At 39.0% G+C, this 21,247-nt stretch overlaps 1 protein-coding gene across 3 annotated transcripts; it reads right to left on the reverse strand.

The window, feature by feature from the left end:
- Positions 1-211: 211 nt before the first annotated feature.
- nod2 (nucleotide-binding oligomerization domain containing 2) lies at positions 212-20,925 on the reverse strand. Of its 3 annotated transcripts, XM_088080367.1 has the most exons (15): positions 20,804-20,925; positions 11,325-11,396; positions 10,657-10,880; positions 9,169-9,239; positions 7,531-7,646; positions 6,818-7,371; positions 5,132-5,258; positions 2,872-4,651; positions 2,675-2,758; positions 1,838-1,921; positions 1,643-1,726; positions 1,480-1,563; positions 1,151-1,234; positions 935-1,018; positions 212-708 (listed from the first exon to the last, which is right to left on the reverse strand). In XM_088080367.1, the coding sequence occupies exons 6-15, from the start codon at positions 7,301-7,303 to the stop codon at positions 636-638; spliced, it is 2,970 nt and encodes a 989-aa protein (XP_087936493.1). In that variant the 5' UTR covers positions 7,304-7,371; positions 7,531-7,646; positions 9,169-9,239; positions 10,657-10,880; positions 11,325-11,396; positions 20,804-20,925; the 3' UTR covers positions 212-635. The 3 variants fall into 3 exon arrangements, with proteins under 3 accessions (XP_087936493.1, XP_087936502.1, XP_042338165.2); XM_088080376.1 differs by lacking the exon at positions 11,325-11,396 and having other exon boundaries at positions 20,804-20,920; XM_042482231.2 differs by lacking the exons at positions 9,169-9,239; positions 10,657-10,880; positions 11,325-11,396; positions 20,804-20,925 and adding an exon at positions 8,011-8,070.
- Between the last annotated feature and the right edge of the window lie 322 nt (positions 20,926-21,247).

The following is a 21,247-nucleotide window of genomic DNA, read 5'->3' on the forward strand; positions in this document are numbered from 1 at the left end:
CACACTACACTACACATCTTACACTGCTGAGAGGTTATATCGTATGTGTCATGTTTTCTGTGATGATTATACGTTTTGGATGACAACTGTAATATGAAATTAGTAACTTTAGCATCCAAATAAATAAGGCGCAATAAACATACAACATTTATCTTGAATATGTAGTGAAGTAGAAGAATAAAATAGCATCGAATTGAAATACTTAAGAAAAGTACATCAAAACTGCACTTTAATAACTTGAGTATTTTTTGTAATTACTTTACACAACTACCTACAGGCAACTGGTTTTCAGTAGACACAAAATGCTTGTTTTTAGACAAAAAAAATTGTGTGAGGTCCTAATTTTATTATTAGTAGTAGCGGTAACAGTAGTCAGTGAGAAGTTTTCTGAATTGTTACTCCTGTGTAAGTGCCATACCACAGCGCAGAAATACTCTGTTACATGTGAAAGTATTTTATATGTTTTGTGTATTTGGATAAACCCCGAAAAGTGACATTTTGATCTTCTAAGGAGAAAAAGATTTTCATTTTTGCAACATGTTTTCACATCTCACATTTTGATATGAAACATTTAGTTCAATAAATAGAAAACACTCTTGAAGCAATGTACAGTCCTTGGCCAACTTTACAGAAAATCAGAAGGTTAGTCTTGACTCCCGCTGTGTCATCTCTGCTACCTCCTCCACACTGAGGTCATTGTTTTTCAACCTGCAGTGTAATAGGAAGAGAAAATCAATCAATGACAATGCACAGCCAGTTTTAAAATGGAGATAAAGCTATAAGGCAAACTCATATGCAGTGTTACCAACAACAACAGCAGCAGCAGCAGCAGCAACTAAATCTGGCACTGAAACACCTTGCCCTACATTCAGGATGCAAACAACCACCAAGCACAAGTATTAACCACAAAAGGAACAGCGTGAACATTACGCACCATACTGATTTCACATGAGTGTTATGCTCTAGGGCTTCAATCAGACATTCCACCCCAGTTCTGGTTATGCAGTTCTCTGTCAACCTTTTACAGGAAATAAGAGGATGGAGCAATTTAATCACTACTGTACAGAGAGTGCTCAAAGGTCAAATCAGCCATTCGATTGATACAAATGTGCGTTTGTTAATATGAGTAGAACTTTTCTCCAACACTTACCAGAGCTCCTCTAGTGATGTACTGTTCTTGATAATGTTGGCGAGGGCACACGCTCCTGCACTCCCTACACCATTGCCTACCAAGCTGCCATTACAACAAATAAGGATTACATTCAGGTAAAGTACTCTACAGACGTCTCGCTAACAACTAAAAGATGCAGATAGATTTCTTACCTCACAGAAACTTATTGTACAATTGACACATGTTCTGTTTTGGTTATTATGCAACTACACAATCATAAGAAATACTGTAATATTTTCATATTTGTAATACAGTTTCCAAACTGTTTTAAGTCTACCTAAAATGCCAATATGCAAAGCAAATATTACCTGAGCCACACCAGACTTTTGCTGTTCTCTAGGGCACTGGCAAGGGCCTCCGCTCCTGCATCACCTATCTTGTTGCCCCAAAGCCTGGACATACAAAAAAAGATTAGTAAATGGAAATGCACCACCAATAAGATGCATGACATTTTGCAGGAATGACTTTTACCCTAAATACTGCAGTGAATGGTTGAGTTTCAGGCCCTCAGCCAGTTGCTTTGCTCCTTCTTCTGTTATATTATTGTTGCCTAGCCTGAAACGATAGAGAAGTTAACTTGCTAATTTACATGGTGTGTGTGTGTGTGTGTGTTATTATGATTCTATTTTAGTGTCAGTTCAAATGAGTACTAAAATCACTGCTGACCTCAGAGCAAGAAAATCCTGCTTGGTCTTCAGAAGATGAGAAAAGTGCTGTGTACAAGCATCAGTTAGCTTGTTGTTGAAGAGCCTGGAGAAAAACAAACTAATTATGAAAGGGGATTGATCAAACATCATTTGTGACTTAAAGCTACATTTGGTTGCTTTTAGAAAAATAAGTTTTTGCCATATTTGCTGGAACTGTCATTACATCTTGACAGTAGTACACAAGGCCGATAATCTGTGAAAAAGTCATGATCATCTTCTTTCTCCTAGTACTTCTAAAGGCATTTGTAAAGTCCATGTGACTGAAGGAAAACAACCAATCAGAGTCGAAGGGTCTTAATCATGGCTCCTGAACTGCGGTCAAACTGTCAAACTAGGCAGCGCTGATCAAATGTGAATCAAGATTCTGTTACTGCACTGTCTAGGTCTCACCTCAGATGTTTACAGAAACATATTTAAGTGTCCTGTTTAGCTGTAAAATGAGAACTTTTGTGGCTGCCATGTTGAAAACAATCAAACCATACGGAGCACCACTCACAGGTATTTTACAGCTATTTACGGCCTTTTTTGACAGTTTGACCGCAGTTCGCGAACAGTGATTGACATGATTGACGGCCGCGTTGGAGACTCCCCAACTCTGATTGGTTGTATTCGTTCAGGAACAGTGGATTGTTTTAAGGAGGAGGAATGTGATTTTATGTTAGATTTTTCAGCTTCATGTACTACTGTCAGGATAGAACAAAAGTTTCATCGAATATGACATCAACTTTTTTTTAAATAAAAGTTACCAACTACAGCTTCAATGTGTAGTGTAATTATTAATCTTAACAAAACTTACGCAATTTTCTGGAAGTTGTCACACTGGATACCTTTAGCAAGCAGTTTGCGGATCCCCTCATCTGTAATGTTATTATTTCTGAGGCTGATAAAGAAAAAATTATGAGACACTTGAGCATAACATATTTTTGCCTCATATTGTGGAGGCTTTGTTCACTATAATGAATGGAAGGAAGGATTTAAATTTGTCATACTCACTGCAGGGAATTACAAATATGCATGCAGGAAAGAAGCTGTTCCACTCCAACATCGCCGACAGAGTTGAAGTCCAGCTGGAGACCTACAGGATTCCTTAAATGCTGGAGCACATAGGCTAGTGCCGTGCACTCCACAGGACCGATGTTACAGTAGGTCAGTTTCAGGTGGTCCACTTCCAGCTTACTCATGGCATCTTTAGCAATCCTGCTCTCCTGCATCTCATAGATGCATTTGATAAGCCAGACGAAGCCTGGCATTGCATGCATGCTCTTCTTCTCCCCCTCTACAGCTTGAGGGATGGATTTAAAGTGTTTCTGCATACCTCTGGACAGGCATCTCGTCACCTGTCTCACCCTCTTCTCCAACACAGCATTGGGGCAGCAATGGCGCCACAGGCTTCGATGGCGCTGTGACAGTAGTCCAGACACAAAGGTGGCTGTAATTTGCAGATTTGGTGTTTCAGCTGCTGTAGCTTCTCCCTCTGAAGTTCGCTCTTGTGGGTCAGTAGAAGGCAAGCAGGCCATGAAGCATATGCTGCTCAGACTTGTTTCCTTCATGTTTTGGAGCTCAAAGAGTTTAGGGATGGCTAAACGGTCTGTGTTATTTGACAAAACAATGTACAGAGCAGCAAAGAAACATTGCATGGTCATGTGGAGGAATTCATAGCGTTTACTGTGTGTGGAAGACATATGTTTGCTCTGTATGAGAAAGCCCATGCAAATATCCTTCTCCGTTACACCACATGTCTCCAGGTCTGTGCCTGAGAAGATGTAACAGCTACTTCCTATCCCCTCAAAAGCAAGCTGCCCTAGATGCAACACTGTGGTCAGATGCTCCTGAAGCCAACCTAACCCTGTGGTGTTCTTCAAGGAGCTTTGGTGCTGGAAAAAGTTTTGTAAGATCATGAGATAAACATCTGTGATTGTTTGTGGGCTACCCTCTCCACAGCCTAGCAGCTCCTTGTGGCACTGTGAGACAATCCAGCAGAGGACTGGACTATGACACAGTCCAAGTAACGCTGTGTTTGTCTGTAGAGACTCCAAAACCTTAGCTGCCACTGTGGAGTCACTGTGATGCTTCCTAACAAAACAGTCAATCCCACTTGGGGAAAAGCCTTTAAGGAGGACTTCTTTGCGAAGGTGTTTCTTCAACACAGGTCCCACTGCCTCTGGTCGACTAGTTACCACTTTCCGAACTCCCTTCATTAGCGAACCCTGGATTAAGTTGAACAGTAGTACGTGAACAGGTGCACGCTGTGTGGGGCAGCAGAGCCTCTGCTCATCTGAGAAGCTCTGCTTGAGCTCATCTAGGCCATCAAAAGTGAAGAGGGCGAGATGTGGGTGGTCCAGGATAAACTGGAAAATCTCCTCCTGCTCCCTGTCTGGCCAGCAGCAGTGCTGAAACAACAATTCTTGGACAGACAGGTCATTTTTCTCTGAGTTCAGCCTGCGACAGCTGAATGGAAACAGAAGGAGAAAGTCCTGTAGAGCTGCCCCCCGAGCCCAAAGCAAGTGCAGCCTCTGGAGTAAGGTGCTCTTTCCACTGCCCGCCTCCCCAGACACCAGCACCGTGTCAGCCTCCTTATTCACTGTACCTGCTGTACCAACTACGTCCTCTAGACCAAAAGGTCCATGGACATCAACACTGTAATGAGCAAGTTCCAGCTGGCCTTCAGTGTAGATGTCATCCAGAGACATGTGGCTGGTCCCTCCATAAGTACTGAGGAAGCAGGACTGAGCAGACACAGAACTGCTGAGCTTCTTCTGATACTTTAAGACTTCTGTGACAGAAAGCATACATGAGGAAAAACTACACATAGCACTGCAAAATGACACACACTGTGTATATTCTGTAGCCGTGAAATGTGGCGTGCTGACAACCGGTCGTCACATTTTTGAATGAGTTGTTTTTCAACCAAGCTCTATTTCCAGAGCTCAGCCACTTCCATATTTTCCAATGATACTAAGTCATCATGACTTAAGATCCTAAAAATGTAAAAATGACCTTATATCTCAAAACAATGACAAACCATAGTCATTAATTTAACAAAGCTTCTTATTATTTTAAGATACCAAGTCTCACTTTCTAAAACAATGACTTAGTTTCTGTGATACTGGTTTCTGTTTGAGTAATTTTCTTGTTATAATTGCTTGTTGTTTTTTTTTCATCACACTGGCAGAAATGGGCTGTCATACTTATTAGAGTTATCCAAGTTATTACATATGTAATAGTATTAAACATGATTATAATAATGACTAACCATTTGGAGGAGTCCATTTCTCCTGGTTTACTGGAGATCCACACTCCTTCTTTTGTTCAATGTACTCCAGTACAACCTTCGCCGCAGATTCTCCTTTTGATCTGACATGGTCAAGCAAACGCCTTGCCTGATTGATATGAGTGGCAATAGATTTATTATTAAATGAATGGTTCAACATTTTTGAAAATACAAGTATTCGCTTTCTTGCAGAGAGTTAGGTGAAAAGGTTGATACCACTTTCATGTATGCTAAGTATGAAGCACCAACAAGACAGTTAGCTTAGCACAAAGAATGGAAACAGAGGGAAACAGCTAGCCCAGCATTGTCTAAAAGTAGAAAAAAATAAAAGTGTTGGGGGGCAGACTTTTTCTTGGTCCGGTGTAGTAACTGTCTGGAAAAGGCTCCAGTTTAATAATGATTTTTAAAGGTACAAGTAGGTGGGATGGTAACCTGTGTACAGAGCTATGCCAGCTGTCTTTGTGAGTCATACTAAGCTAGCTGTATGCTAGTGCTAGCTTCATATTTATGGTAAAGACATGAGGGTGGTGTCTATCTTCTTATCTAACTCTTGTTAATAAAAAAAAGTGAATAAGCACATTTGAATAGCACAAAGATATTTCATTGTAGTATTATATTAATTTCAAGCAAAAAAATTGACTATGCGCAGTAATATTAACATAAAAAGAAACTGATTCAGTTCCTGTATGACATCCCAAGTTTCCATTAATAAAGGATGCAAAAAAACATCAATTTTAATTAGGGTAAAAAGCTTTTAAAGGTGGATTCATCAATTCTGTAGAAAGGATTTGAACTCAATACCCAAACAAATAGGCCGACCCTGTTGACATCCCTCTCGTTCTCATTGCATTTCTCTTTATGCATTTATAGCCTTTTCCTCTGTCTTGTGCACGAGCATTAATATGGCGTGTTCTGAGCAACTTTGTTTGGTTCCCTGAATGCATCTTTACATAAGTAAAGAACAATAATAGAAATTTGTCAAGACATGGTTAAGGTCCAGTGTGTATGATATGGGAGAATAGATAGATGGCAGAAATAATATAATGTAATATAATAGGTAGGCTGTGTTCATTAGTTTATAATCACCTGAAAATAAGAAATGTGTTTTCGTTAAGATCACTATGTTGCACCGCCATATTTCTACAATAGCCCATAATTGACAAACCAGACACTGGCACTAGGGCTATTCACATTTTGGTGTACGCCTTTGTAACAAACCAAACAGTGTTGATAAAAAAATGATTTTTTTATGTTAAACTGCTTTATTCAGTGTTTTTTTTTTTTTGTTTGTTTAAATCACTGAATCAATCTGTTTTGGAGAGGAAGAGACGTCTTTGGATAAGTCGACTCCTGGTAAAAACAAGCTGAACGTCTGGATCTTAAGTCAGATAGAACAGTTGAGCACACATTAACAGGTGCTGGGCTAGCGGCCAATCTCCCACATACCAAACAGCATAGAAGAAACACTGACTATTCACATGAAAAACCAGGGCTTTATTCAGTATTTTCAGTTTGAATCACCTGGTCCATTTGTTTTAAAGTCTAACTGGGAGAGGTTTCATATTGTTGCACTTCACATTCCTCACTGCAAGACGCCACTAAATCTCCTAATATCCTACACACTGTTCCTTAAATAAATGTGTATAGAACATGGGCCATTTACAGTACCTGCTGAGAGGGGGTGTGTATCGGTAGCCGTACTTCATCACAATCAGCTGAGGTGAAGTACCCTGATGTGACAAGAGCTTTGAGAGCACCATCAATGCAGCCTTGCAGTTCGCTGACCAGGCTTGGTCGGTGTGTCAGAAGAGTCTGAGTAGATGTGCTCTGGGATTTTTCCTTTTCTTCCACATTTGAAGAGGATGCCGAAAATGAGAGGCCAGCTCTCTGCGCTTCAGGCAGAATCTGTTTGAGAGCAGCAAGAAAGAGCCCACAGGTATCCGCACCCTTTGTATATACCAGGTCAAGCAAGTGCCTGGCATTGGTATACAGTGCCCTACCAGGAACCTGTATGTTCTGGTGGTCCTCCCATATGAGCTCCCCCTGGGACAGCAGGATATCCAGAACCTGCTCCAGACGTTCAGCTGACCCGCTGCTGCACAGTACATGTAGTATCTCTGTCCGCTGTTTCAGCACAAGCTCCTGGCCAAACATGCTGTTTGCATGTCAGTGTCCATACTCAGGGACATCCAGTGTGTATGTGCTGCTACCAGTTTCGCAACCTGGAACAGGGAATAACCACCTCATCATGCTACTATTAGTCATCCCCAGTTTCCTTCTGATACAGCAGGATCAGTATTCTGACTGACATAGACGTTACACGTTACAGTTTTTCTATGTAAATGTTGAAATAATTTAGAAGATGTAAGATTATCACTCACATTCGATTCTCGAGCTTTCTTCCCTCCATCTGTCGTTTGGGCAGAGTCGCACTTTAGACTTGCCTCTTCCTCATTCCACATCTGAAAGCGAAACTTGTTCTGTTACCAAGTCCCTCCTGTAAAATGGAAACCAAAAGCTTGCCAGCAAATGAGACGAAACTACACCAGAATTCAGTCACCATGGTGACAATGCACCCCAAATCAACAGTTGATTCACTTGTTTTTTTTTTCTTCAGAATAGAACAAATGGAGTTTCACCAAATATGAGTCACTGAATATAGTTTGCCACACGGTAATGCCCACTGTTCACTGAGCTTGGGTGACATTTCCACATCCTCTTGCCAGAGGTTGGCAAGTGATTGTACTTCATTTAGGAAGATCATAAAGAGGAATTACACTTTATAATAGCAGAAACTGTGGCAGTATTAAACAGAAAAGGTTCATTTGGCCCATTTACAAGAAAAGCCAGCAAAAACTTACCGAAGGTGAAAACTGCATGTCCATGTCAGTACTTCCTTACTGGTTGTCATTTGCTCATGCAACCACTCGGGGGAACTATTGCATAAATAAAGCAGCCTGGTTTGCTCAAGAGACTGGGACTTTTTACTTTCTTACCTTTGAACACATTTCTTTATTCCTCTTTTAGTCATATTGCTCCATAACTTTCATGTACCACAGAGGCAGGCCTCTTCCTGTCACCCTACCCTGAACTCCAAATCGATTTCTTTCAAAATCATGGGAAGAAGGCAATGAGCAGCTTCAAAAGAAATGACCTAAAAAATTAACCAGAAATCAGTCAAGTACAAAATAAAAACTGGAAATGTGTAGAAAATAAAATAAATAAATGAGTAATTTATTTTTTTAAAGAAAAGAAAATGGGGGATAATTGAAGGGAATTGACCCAATAAAGTAAGAATATTTGTAAATTATAATAATTAATCAATTATAATTTTAAATATGTAATTATGTTAATCAGAAGTCTAGTTCTCTGGAAATGTTTCCCTAGAAAATTATTATTTTCTAAATCTACTAATTTCTTACGATATGTGGGACATTTCGTGCTACTGTTTTTTATCCATGTTTTGGAAAGAAATCAAACCTGTCAAAGGTGTCTGGACCCAGCACAAGAAAACAATGGCAATCAAGGTTCCAGAGAGTTAATTGGAAATCCTTTGATAATTAAAAGCTGGTATGAGCAGGTCTTAAAAGGTTGTAGAAAAAAGCATATAATGTGATAATCTTGTTATGGTAGTAATTCTACTGTGTTACAGTAGTAATTATATTGTAGCCATTGGGAACCTAAAGGCCAGCCAGCATATCTTATGTAAATTGAATAAAAATAAAACAACCCTGGAAACAGCTCATATTGTGATTGCCTCCCCGTGCATTCTTTGATGCCAAGATAAAATAAGTGCAACAATGACTTTTTGGACAGTCAGATGATTTGTCATTATTACCACAGCTCCCTCCTGTGTCCCATGATTAGTTTGTTCAGTGTCTTTGCTGTGTCCTGTGGGGGAAAAATCCTCAAATACACAAAGGCAGCAGTAATCAAAGACAGACCAGATAAAACTTTCTAAAGTTTCTTTTTTATTATTATTATTATTCTATCTCTTGTCTAAGAAACAGGCAACTCACCAAGGGGAGTGTAACGCAGGGTACTCTCTGTCAGGCATCCTGCGCGAAGCTCCAATGTGGAGTTCTGCCATCTAAATCACAGTAGGGGGTCCAGACAAGTTTGGATGGATAAGAAAGAAGGTAAGATATTGTCAATAAAGGAAAAATACAGATACAGTCCCCAAAAACATCTCTGGGTGTTTCTATCCTCTGTTGCAACAGAATTTTTATCACCTTGTGTCAACGCAAAGGAAATATGTGGCTCCAGCTTCATCCATTTGGACTATATTTTCTCTTTCATGATAAGCAGAGACATCTTTGGACATGTTAAGCCTAGACTAGCCAAGGAACACACATTTTTTAAATAGTGGCCAAAGGCTGTAACTCATTAACTTTGGATTACTATCAAAGTAGTATTGGATAAAATCAGAATTATTTTTCTCTGCTTGTAGTATCTCTTAAGAGACAGCTATCTAGGAATTAAAGGTCCAGTGTGTAAGATGTTGGGCGATATATTGGAAAATATATATATATTTTAATAAATATGTTTTCTTTAGTGTATAATCAATTGACAATAAGAAAAATGTTTTCATTACTCTTTGAAGCGTTTATATCAGGGAGCAGGTCCTCGTACATGGGTTGTTGCACTAATTTGTTTCTACCAACACGTTCTCATACCAACTCGTCACATGTTGCAATTTTGTCAGTGGACTTCCACATCTACATATTATGAGTTAGATAGCCATCCACTACTAGTTAGTAGTGGATGGCTAGGTTTAGGGCAAGGAGGCACATCAAAGTCCGGGTCTTTGAACTCTGCAGACAACTTGGCTTGCAATTTTTTTAAAAAAAATCTTGAACAATGAACACTGAAGGAATTCTAACCAGGAGAAGTTTCAGCCGGCTGCAATCTGCAATCCTCACTGCCAGGCGCCAGTGAATCCCCCAAAAATCTTACACTTGTTTCCTTGAAGAGCGAGTTTGGATAAGATGGGTTGAGAGGGTTCAGACTACTATATGTCACTTATATTTATCTATCTTTTGGAGCAAAATAAGGTTTTTGCATTGAATGAGCAAAGGGTCAAAGGTCAGAGGCTGCAGCCTGATGAGTCTGTGCTCAGCCTTGATTAAAGACTGACTTGTTAACAAGCATCCGACCTCTGCTGTTGTTGTTCTTGGTTTGTTCTCAAGACATTTTTTAACATCTGGGCTTTTGGATTATAAAACAGAATTATGTTGGATCATTGTGTTCCTCCAAATCACTCGGTAGTATTAATTTTTCCAACATAGACACGCAAATAGGTTGACTTAAACTTGGCCTGGAAGATGTTCTCCTCAGCTTGCAGTTTACTGGGCATGAAAGTTAAGTCTCGCTCCATATGGAGTCAGTTCAGCTCTGCGTACTTCACTAAAACTGCTGCCCAGCACTAAATAACCTTGTCCACCCAAGTCAGTTTTAAACTGTATGTCAGTGAATAACGGTGCAGTGCAGTTCAGTGCTGGACCCACCTCTCTCTCACAGCAGAGATGGAAGACTTTGGCTCCAGTCATTTCATTGCTGTGCATTCTTTCTGTGCAGATATCAAAAGCACATGTGGTGAGCTCAGTCTTAGACCAGGTGCGCTGATGTACAGTATGTGTACTGATTGTATTGCCAGAGACACAGAACTCCCAGAAGCAAATCAGCAGGTCTCATCCTCTCTGACCAGGACTCCATGGAGGAAGAGCTCCTTCTGTGACAAATAATAAAAAATCTAAAATAAATAAGTGGTTATATATAACCAACTATCATAATGTTCAGAAATAATGAATTATTATTTGATATTGCAAATTTTAAAAGATTCAATTAGATTAAACAAAACCTTAATTTTATCCCTGTCAGCAATATTGCATAAACAACACATACAGTAGCATACATTTAAATAGCCATGTAAACAAATCAATCTGTATGTGATTGTATCAATTAACTGAAAGATCGTTCTTGAACAATAGGTTCTATGTAGGTCATTTTTTCCAGTGGAGGGATAATAAAATACACAGTGAATTTCATACTAAGAATACGTAACTTTGGAAGATGTTTTGATTTGACTGCTGAAGCCTAAAATGAATTTCAGATAAATTTTGGAATATGTTTTCTTACAGAACAATAACTATGGATTTTGTTCACCATCTCTTACATTGGAACTGTGTCAGAAAGGGATCTTCACAGCCACAGTATGCAGAGGAGGAACAATTGTTGCAGCCAAAACCTGTTCAAAAATGTGGAAAAATGTCAATCTATGCTTTAGAAAACCAACCTATTTATTATTTAAAAGCCCAGTGTGTAGAATTTAGGGGGATATATTGACAGAAATGGAATATATTACAATGTTTTCTTTAGTGTATAATCACCTAAAAAAAAATAGGAAAAAACATGTTTTTGATACCAGAATGAGTCATTCATATCTACATAGGGAGCAGGTCATGCTAGCGCCGTTGTTGTATCACCATGTTTCTACAGTTGCTCTGAACAGACAAACCAAACACTGGCTCTGCGATGGGCCAAACAGCATTGTAAAAACACTTATTTTAAATGTGAGACCGCCTTGTTTCGCTGTTTTTACCACTTTAATTCACAATGTCTGTTTTTTGAGAGGAAAAGGTGTCCGCAGATAATTTGTCTCCTGGTTAAAACCTCCTGACCATCTGAATCTTAAGTAATCAGAATAACAAAGGTGAACACAAATAATCATATGCTAGGGTAGCGACCCATCCGCGAGGAGCCAAATGGCATTTGAAAAACACTGCTTTTTCACATGAAACTGCTTAAATCCCCTTGTCTGTTTTTCTTCTCCAGGTAAAGACCCAGTAAAATCCTGAGCAACAAACACTAAAGGATTCATAACTGGAGGTTCACATTTGGCACACGGGAAGAGTTTCAGGTGATTTCAAACTGCAATGTTTTCCTGCTGGATGTCATTAAGTCCTACACAATGCACCTTTAAACATGCGTTTTGTATTGCTTTCAGTTATACATGAGGATCCCCCGTCCCCTAACTAATGATGCAACAAAAATTCTCTTGTCCAGTGATTTTGTATTATGTAGACTTTATACAAGCATTAAGAGCTTTATGTTTACTACCAGTGAGTAATAAAAATGCAAAGAACAAACAAATACTTATCCAGTTGTGTGAAGTGAAAAAAAACAACTGAGCATTACATACCTATAATCTCACATTCCTCTAAGACTGAGGGGTGACAAATGATTGTGGATTAGCTCTTTTTATTAATGGAGCCATAATAGTAAGAGGATCACTATGAACAGCAATACTGTTGCAGTGCAGACATTCAAGCCTAAAATTGACTCATACATTGGCAGGATTAGTGCATAATTACAGAAGGCCTCCCTGAGCCAGAAATGGAGGTATTCAGCAGAGGAAGTGGATGGCATCATGCACATGTGCATGACCATGTGTGTGTGGGTATGTGTGTCAATCAGAATTTAATTGACGGGAAGATTAAAGCTCACATCTGAGAGCGCCCTTTTTTTCACGGGCGGCCAAGTTGAAGGAGTCTGGTCTCCAGCGTCTGCCCGAGGTTTGGGGTGCTGCGCTCAAGGTTAGCGCAGGCACCCCGCTGAGTGTGTGCTGTCTGAGATGGGTCCTACTTGTTGGACATTCATTATCAAACTCTGTTTGCTCCTTTCATCTGCAGCTCTCTGCAGCACTCAACATAAACTACAGAGGCACCTTGCAGCTTGACATCTCTCCATTCACTCTGTACCTTAAACAGCATGCTGCCACATCAAAGAGCTGCGGCTGCCTTTGATGTTGCAAAAAGAAAGAGCTCCAATGATCTACTAAAAACCAATGCAACTTTCTGGAGCCTTGTTTTATTCATTTGCTATCTCCAGAAGTCTGGAGTCAGTCTCTGGAAGTCCAGACAGCTGATTTGTAGTTTGAAAAGTTGAAGTGCTCTTTCCTAAATGAACTGAATGAGTAACTGGTGAAAAGCCTGATACCTTTTAAATTGCGGAGGTGGGCGGGTTTGTGTTTTCAGCATTACACTTCCCATGGTGAGTGTCATAACTTGTAACGCTGAAGAGACTGTCATTAAGTTCCAGGTTTAAAGGGAATGCAAAATGGTTAGATGAAGGCAAACATCCATCACTGTTGACTATAACTATTCAAGGCCATATGGAGTCAACATTGGAGGGGACCAAATCTGAAAGGGGGTCTGGGTGTGTCTTGGGGAGGATGCCATCCCCCCTCCAAATATATATATAATTTACTGCCTTGTCACTGTTTATAAGACAATGGCTCAACATGTCCCTTCAGGCTTCCATATCAATGCGTGCATTAATGGATTCAAGCGAATAACCACTGCTGCATTTTAAGTACTTGTAATCATAGTCAGCAAACAGTCATGTCATGAATTAATGGATATCCATTTCTTGCTATTTAGATTTCAGCTGATTCTCAGTATAACAATATACCTATTTATATCACATAACAAAGAATATTTTAATTAGCAATAAAGGTTTTAAATACAAAAATACATCAACTCCAGTTTAAAGGTTTATACTGAAGCATATAGAACCGCATGGTAACAAAACATGCTTTATAATGACAGTGCTTAAACTTTGACAAAAGTATAAATGTGATTGGAGAAAACGGTATCTTATTACTCAGCCTTTTGGATGGGCCTGCTGTTAAGATAGGGCTTAAGCTATTCTTTATTTTCTTATAGTGAGCAAATCCCATAAAAGCCCAAACCGTCTCTCAATACTATTTTATTTCCTGAGCCTGTCTGTGGTTCTCAGCTTATTTATTCCTACTGAAGATGTAAATCATTAAAAATTGGTATTAAACAGTGAAAGGTTTCCTTCTTAAAAATGTTTAGTAATTTCCTAAAACAGTTGAGCTTTTTATGTTTTCAGATAACTACTGAAATGGGAGTAACCAGCAAATTTGTTGGGGGACTATTAATAGCAGTGGATGAATATACATTTGATGCTAGTTTTTCTTCACAGCAGTAGGCTCAAGATAAACAACAGTTACTGTGTTTACTTTAATGAGGAACATGTCACCCTCATTTATGTGTTTATCATAGTTTCTGGACAACAATGTAGCTCTATAGCAGAGGACTAAGCATTATCAGACTTTGGATAAATCTATATCCTAAAACCAAAGAAAATATGACAATTCTTCACCTGTTTCACCCAGAGTTTTAACAGCATCTGCACGTCCTCCTTTTTATTAGAGCTACAGTTGATAACTTTAGAAAAAACTTTTTTTATATATTTGCTGAAAATGGCACTAAATTCACACACAGGAGCACATCGGACTGATATTCTGTTGAAAAAAACAAATCATATTCATCTGCCTAATCTATTGCATAGTGGCACTTAACAGCATGTGAAAGGAGTGTGTAAATTAGTTGTCAATCATGTCAATCACTGCGCATAAACTCAGTCAGATTACCGAATTAGGCAGCACTAATCAAAATGAATTAAGATTCTGTTGCCTATTTCTTGCCTCAAAGGTTTTCAGCAGCATATTTTAGTGTACCGTTTAGCTGTAAAATGAGAAAGGTGGTCTGGCTGGTAGGCGGTTCTTGGTACTCTGTTTAACTGTATTCAACATGGTGACCAAGTCACAAACTTTCTTATTTTACAGCAGGACAGTACACTAAAAAACGTTGCTGAAAACATTTGAGGCAAGAAATAGGCATTGCAGTTACAGCATCTTGATTTATATTTCAACAGAGCTGCTGAGTTTGACAGCTTGACCGCAGTTCACAGAGTGACTGACAGCTGCATTAGAGACTCCTTGTCTTTGATTGGTTGTTTTTGGTGTGCCACAGTGAGTTTTAGCAAATTCGATTAGACACAGCAGGAAGAGGAGGAGAAACATGATTTTTTTTTTTCACAGACTCTCTCACGTACTTCTTTCAGGATATAGGGGCTGTTTCAGCAAATATGACACATTATTTTCATAAAGGTTACCAATTTATAGCTTTAAGTGTTATTTCTGGTGATATTCCATATTTTTTTATGGTCAACAAATCCCTATTAAAAGACCAAAACCAGTACTGAACTGATCCTACTAAAAAGTATTGTCTGTATCTCCTAAGAGATCACAGTCACCCTGATGTTTGCATGCACATGCAATCTATCTAAAAGTACTCTTTAAAAGTACTTTTAAAGTGTTTGTCTTCTTATTCCCAGTTCTGAAGTATTTTTGCTTTTATCAAAAAAGGAACATGCCTCTCTGCAAATTACAAATGTGTGTGCTTTGCTTTTTTCAGCCGTTTCATGACACAACAAGATGAAAAATCTCTCCTGGACACAAATGTCCTTTTTGTGGTTTGTGGTTGCCTGTCATTAATATCAGAGATCACAAAGTACAGACAAAAACTCATTTTGGTGTTTGTTACTGGTGGAAGTTGTCGTGTATACTACCCCCAGCTCTCAGCCATTGAGGTGGTGACTTGCCATTGTTCCGCTTCTATTGTTTATGTTTTGAGGGATTTCTTTTTAAATGCTGTACATATATTTGGTGAGCATGGGATTAATGGTATAAGCACCAAAGCATCTGAGCTGAACAAAGCAGCCACTTTCTCCAGTGCTAGCTTGATGATTATCGGGTGGATTTAATCCTGCTAATTATAATTTCCTCAGATAAACAAGGGAAATGTCAACACTGAAAAGTGACATTTAATGCAAACGGCTACAGGGTCGGGCACACTGAACTTTAGCACTACGTCAGCTTGTTTCCTAATTGAATGAACTTGACAATAATTGAAGTGTTTTATTTTTTGCCCTTCTTTCCCCACATAAAAGACTGCCATGCCAATTAGCTTTAATTCTCCCTTTCCCCTCTTTTCTTTTCATGCTCTTGAGTAGGCAGGAACCGGCATATTCCGATCATTTGCATTATCCAAAGCGAATCTGCTTTGAAGTTCTGAGATTCTGTAAGAAAAAGGATCCACTTATCCCACATGAAAAAATGTTCAAAGCTCATAAATTCACTGGAACAGATGTACATTATCATTGGATTTGCCTTTTTTTCCCCTCTTTGCTCCTGTATTGGTAATAGACTACCTCATGTCCTTCTCATCCTTAGCGTTTAGCATCTTGCCTTTACAGAAGCTTGCACCCTGCTGAGCCAATCCACACTTCAAAGCTCTCTGCCTATCTGGTGGAAACAAAGCACACAGAACATAATATGGCAGCCTCTCATTTCCCCATATTTAAGTCAATATCATTGCTTTTATTGCCAGTAGCAATACAGAGATAGGGTTTATTCCTACACAAAAAGACCATTCCCTGTAACCCATGTCTCCAAACAACACAAGTACAACAAGGTACACATGCACAGGAAAGGTTTATTCCAAAGTCCTGCCTACTGTTGAATTTTTCTGTGACAGTCACTGAGCTGTTCTCTGCTCTAAAAAAATGCCAGAAGTGTGGCTATTATTCTTCAAATAAAACTGCATTCAACAAATGAAAAAAATGAATGATTAAACTTGTCATTTAGTCTTAGATTTATGAAAAGGAAGCCACGCATTCAGCAAAATCCCACTGCGCTGAACTCCTCATACCTTGATTACCTTGTTACCTATAATTACTCCAACACACGTTGTACTTACTATAATACAGATTAAATATCCTCTTAGGCGCTGAGTTAGTCGAGTTATTAAGTGAATGGAAATGTTCAGATTGTAGCCTTAAATACCTCTGTGCTTTGCAGAGAGCATTATTCCCCTCAGTGCTGTGGTTTATTTTCTTCAGTCTAAGGCGTACAGCTCTCCAGAGGTTGATTCCCACAGTAATGGTTCACTGTAATTGCTGTGGTTAGTGCTCATCTATAAATGATCATGTACCTTTTGCTCAGACACTAACCTCCCATGTTGTAAGATACTGATCTCTGTTCATTTTGCTGAGTATTAATAATATTTATCTACACCTATTGATTCTTTGCCCTTTTTTATATTGACAGCTTTTGACATTGGACTCCTAGTACTATTTACGCCTTATAGATAAATATAGAAGATAACAGACAGGGAGAGTAACCTTCGCACTGTACAACTCCTCTGTTTTGGTTTACTTTCACCACATTCATATAGCCCTATTTCATCAAAAATAGCAGGTGTGTTTTTGTTTTCTTTAAAGCCAGAAAACCTGCTAAAAGCAGGCGATAGACTCCTTTCTCATTGCCAGTGGACATGAGCTGTGTACAAGGCTCTGCACCACACAAGTACACCATTATGTGTGTGTGCTGTTGTTGTTGTTTTGTTTTTTTACTGGTGTGTCGCATTCAAAGTCAGGGATGGGCTGGAAAACCGGTTAGCAAACAGTAGAAAGCAGCATGGAGGCCAGTAAAAAATGTTACGGTGGTTACTTTTTAATATATCTTATTTAGTCTCTCTTTTAAACTCGGTGCCGACTAATCTGGAATGATGTTCATGTGCTGCTTGAGATGGAGAATTTTGTGGTGGTCCATCATTGCATCGCACCAGCAAAGGGGCCAAAATTGGTGCATCCACCTGGGTGTTGTATTTCCAACACTGTCAATGGAAGCCAATCGGAGCTTGGGCCGACAAATTCTCATAACTACTGCCGAGTCATGACCTCAGGAGAGAATACCGATTCTAACTTTTGCCATTTAATAAAAAAGCCAGATGTTAGGGCATGTTAGTGGATTTTTTGTGCAGCTGGAGAGGGGCTTTAGGGTAGTTTGCAACACCAAGTAGTAAAAAAAAAAAAGCTCTGAAATCCCGCTTGACAATACCTGCTCAGCACCAAACAGCAATATTTCCCTTAAGAGTTGGTAAGGACCAAAAACAGAGCTAAAAGAGAGTGAGTATTGGATTTACATCTACCTGGTGGCCAGAATGATCCTTAACTGCTGGACCTGTAAATGAACAACAGTTTTCTAACAAATTCACCATGTCAACTTATAAGGTGATGATATGTCACTGTTGTGTTCACAACTTGTTTCTGGACTAAAAATCTGTTACTGCATGTTTAAGTAAAAGTGGCAATACCATGTTGCTCTCTTTTCCGAGTAAAAGTCCTATCATTACCTTCATTAGCGCACAGAGCTTGCAAGTCGAAATATATTGTAGTAAGCAAGTGTAGATCATCCTTCTTCAAAACTTAAAAACTTAAGCTTGAACTTGTAAAACATGTTCTACACCTTTTACTCTTTCACCTGACACACTTATAAAGAGTCCCGAGCCAAAAAGACTGAACAGCAGAGACAGACTTACAGATGAGAGGAAGGACACTGTCTCCAGCGCTGTCATTTCAAAAGGCGTGAATGCATTATCCAACCGTTACTCTGCACTGCAGAAGAAAATCTCCATGAACACCAAGGCTATTACCAACATATGTGAAGAGTTGAAAGGAGTGAAGATCAAAGTCAAAGTAAAAAAAAAAAAAAGAAGAAGAAGAAGAAGAAAATGTCAAAAAAAAAAAAAAAAGTTTCATGCCAGGCTACAGAGAAGAGAGGATGCAGGAGGATACAGTAGGAAATGGCCCCTTTGGCTATAAGGCATGTGAGACTTCCAATGAAGATGCAAGGCAAGAAGTTTTTGAGTTTTCTTTTTTCAAAGATCACTGCAGAGGACAAAGACAAGCCTGGTTTATGGTGCACAATCTGCATTTCACACAACAAAACAATCCACCAGTTCAAACTGCACGCACAATCCTGCGACTCAGAAAGAAACATCAAGTAGAGAAGGTCCTAACTAACATAAGGTTTATTAGGGTTAATTTTTGGTTTGTGGTTGGATAACTTGTATCTCGTAAGGTGCCTTCATCTTAATAAATCTGGTTGCTTCAACTTATGTTTTCTTCTCTCTGTGGAATGTAAAACTCAACTGTCATGGCTTTCATTAGTTACGGCAAATATAGCAAAGCAGTTTCATGAAAAGAAAGCACGGAATTCACTAGATTTGCCAAGTGCTTGTGAAACAGTGCTCTTTCTTTTGTACCGAGTGATGCACCACTGTGCAGTATTTAAATCACTTTGGATGTTGTTTCTGTCTCTGTCTGCTTTCAACAATGCTGACAAAAACACAGAACAAGCAAAGAACCTGAGCACCAGTGCATGACGGGGTCATCCTAACCTCATCGCCATAATAAATGTAAGCAATGAGCAATGTGAAATTACGCATATGTTATATTTTTTTCATATGTAGTTGATATGTTGAAACTCACTTTTCAATTTTAAGTTGTGAAAATGTTGTGGTTAATGTCTGGTTAGGTTTAAGCACAAAACCCAGTGGTGTAATCTAATGAAGTAATAGAAATCTGTAACTGTGCATTACCTTTCACTTTTAATTGACTACATTTCCTAAATAAAACATACACTTTTACACTGATACATTTCCCCTGAGCATCTTTGTTACTGCTATAAAATGTGGTTTAGTGAATCAGTGGTCCTAGCTTGCAAGTTAGATCATCAGTTAATCACATGAGGGCAGGTGCAAACAAGTCTCAAAGCTGCAGTTAAGCTTCGATTTTCAGTCAAGCTCAGGCTGTATGTCAAATCAGATGCTACATGCTAGCGACTATGATCCCAGCCTCAGGCCTAGGGGTACCTGGGCTAGCTGCAAACACACCGTGATATAGAAGACACACACACACATTGAGCTTGCATTCACTTCACGGCAGTAGGATTTATCCCTCTGGGCTGCCAGAAAAATATCAAGTATAAACATTTGTTCTAAACTAATGGCCTTTGCTTCATGCGTCATTTAACAACACTGAGCTAGAGAAGTAAGAATCCTTTCATCTGGTCATCTACTTCTTAAAAAACACTATAGCTCAATAAGGCACACATTAATTAAAAAATAAAGTATACAGCATAGGACAAAAACTATTGATTCTCTTGTTCCCTAACTAGTGCATTTTCACTGTATCCATGAACAATAATGAATGCATTTCATTTCAATGGTTCAGCTTAGTATGAACTATCCTTTTAGTATGAATTTTAATCACATGTCAAATGTTTTTTGTTCTATAGGCAATGTAATCTCTTAAGTTTCAGTTTCATGCTCATAGGAGAAACCACACTGTTGCTCTTTTCTATAAAACAATCACATTTACAGTTGAGTTTAACTACAACTACAACTGCATTTGCTTATTAATGGCACTGTCCTCTATGATCCTTTTTCTGACAGAAATTCACAATTATGTGAGCTAAATTGTTTTATAGCAGCATTTTCAGGGTTTACGCCATAAACCACAAATGTGTCCATATGGCTACAAAAATAATCACAAAACAAGTTTTTGCATAAAACCCGCATAAAATATTTACTGTAAAGTTTTTCTGAGTGACCTCACAGGGGTTTTTGTTTTCTTTAGCCCTTACTGTTTTCTTTAACACCCTATCCAAAACACACCGTCAAAGCACAAAACAACTACTCAGGTGAAACACTGCAATAAATCATACAAATAAGCATAAATCAAATTACTATTGGCCTAATGGTGAAACAAGCCTTTTAGCATCGCAGTGATGTTAAAGTAAGCGATGTCAATATGGTCAGCAGCTATTTTTAGCATGAAGGCTGCGACAGCGATTCACTTCCATTTACAGTCATTCACCATGAAGTCAGATAAAAACACACTCCTCAAACCACACAAACACATACAAGCGCACTCTACCTTGTTTTCATTCCAGCCGGCGCTTCATTCAGCACAAAAAACAACCAGTTTTACATTTGGGCAAAAACATCCCACGAGTTTTCCCTCCACTGTCCTCAAACATGTGTGACGTCATAACCTGTTTTCGCCGACAGGGCTTCAAAATAAAGGTCCCGCAAGATCAAACAGGCTTTCAAATCAGACTTTCAAAATAAGAGGTTGCTGGAGGTTATTTAACCTCAGCTCTAACCTTATTTACAGAATTTCTTTTTCCTTTCAAGGGTCATTCAAACACTGTTGTTTTGAGTCAGCTTCCCAGCACGTCAGCCAGCATGAGGAAAACAACACTGACACATTGCTTCTGTGACCAACATGTGACTGTGCTTCGTATTAAACACCTAAAATCTAATATTAGGCAAGGCAGCTTTATTTGTATAGCACATTTCATACAAAGGGCAATTCAAA

The sequence above is a fragment of the Plectropomus leopardus genome, chromosome 1 (genome assembly GCF_026936395.1).
Source record: "Plectropomus leopardus strain MGB_pleo_1.0 chromosome 1, ASM2693639v1, whole genome shotgun sequence".
Lineage (NCBI taxonomy): Eukaryota > Metazoa > Chordata > Actinopteri > Perciformes > Serranidae > Plectropomus > Plectropomus leopardus.

What these genes read in the sequence shown, in the direction of transcription:
- nod2 (XM_088080367.1), bottom strand. Translation starts at nt 7,303, where the DNA reads ATGTTTGGCCAGGAGCTTGTGCTGAAACAGCGGACAGAGATACTACAT. An exon ending in CATATTTGTAATTCCCTGCA is followed by an intron (nt 2,759 to 2,871) that starts GTGAGTATGACA and finishes TTTCTTTATCAG; the next exon opens with CCTCAGAAATAATAACATTA. An exon ending in AAAAGTCTGGTGTGGCTCAG is followed by an intron (nt 1,235 to 1,479) that starts GTAATATTTGCT and finishes TTGTAATGGCAG; the next exon opens with CTTGGTAGGCAATGGTGTAG.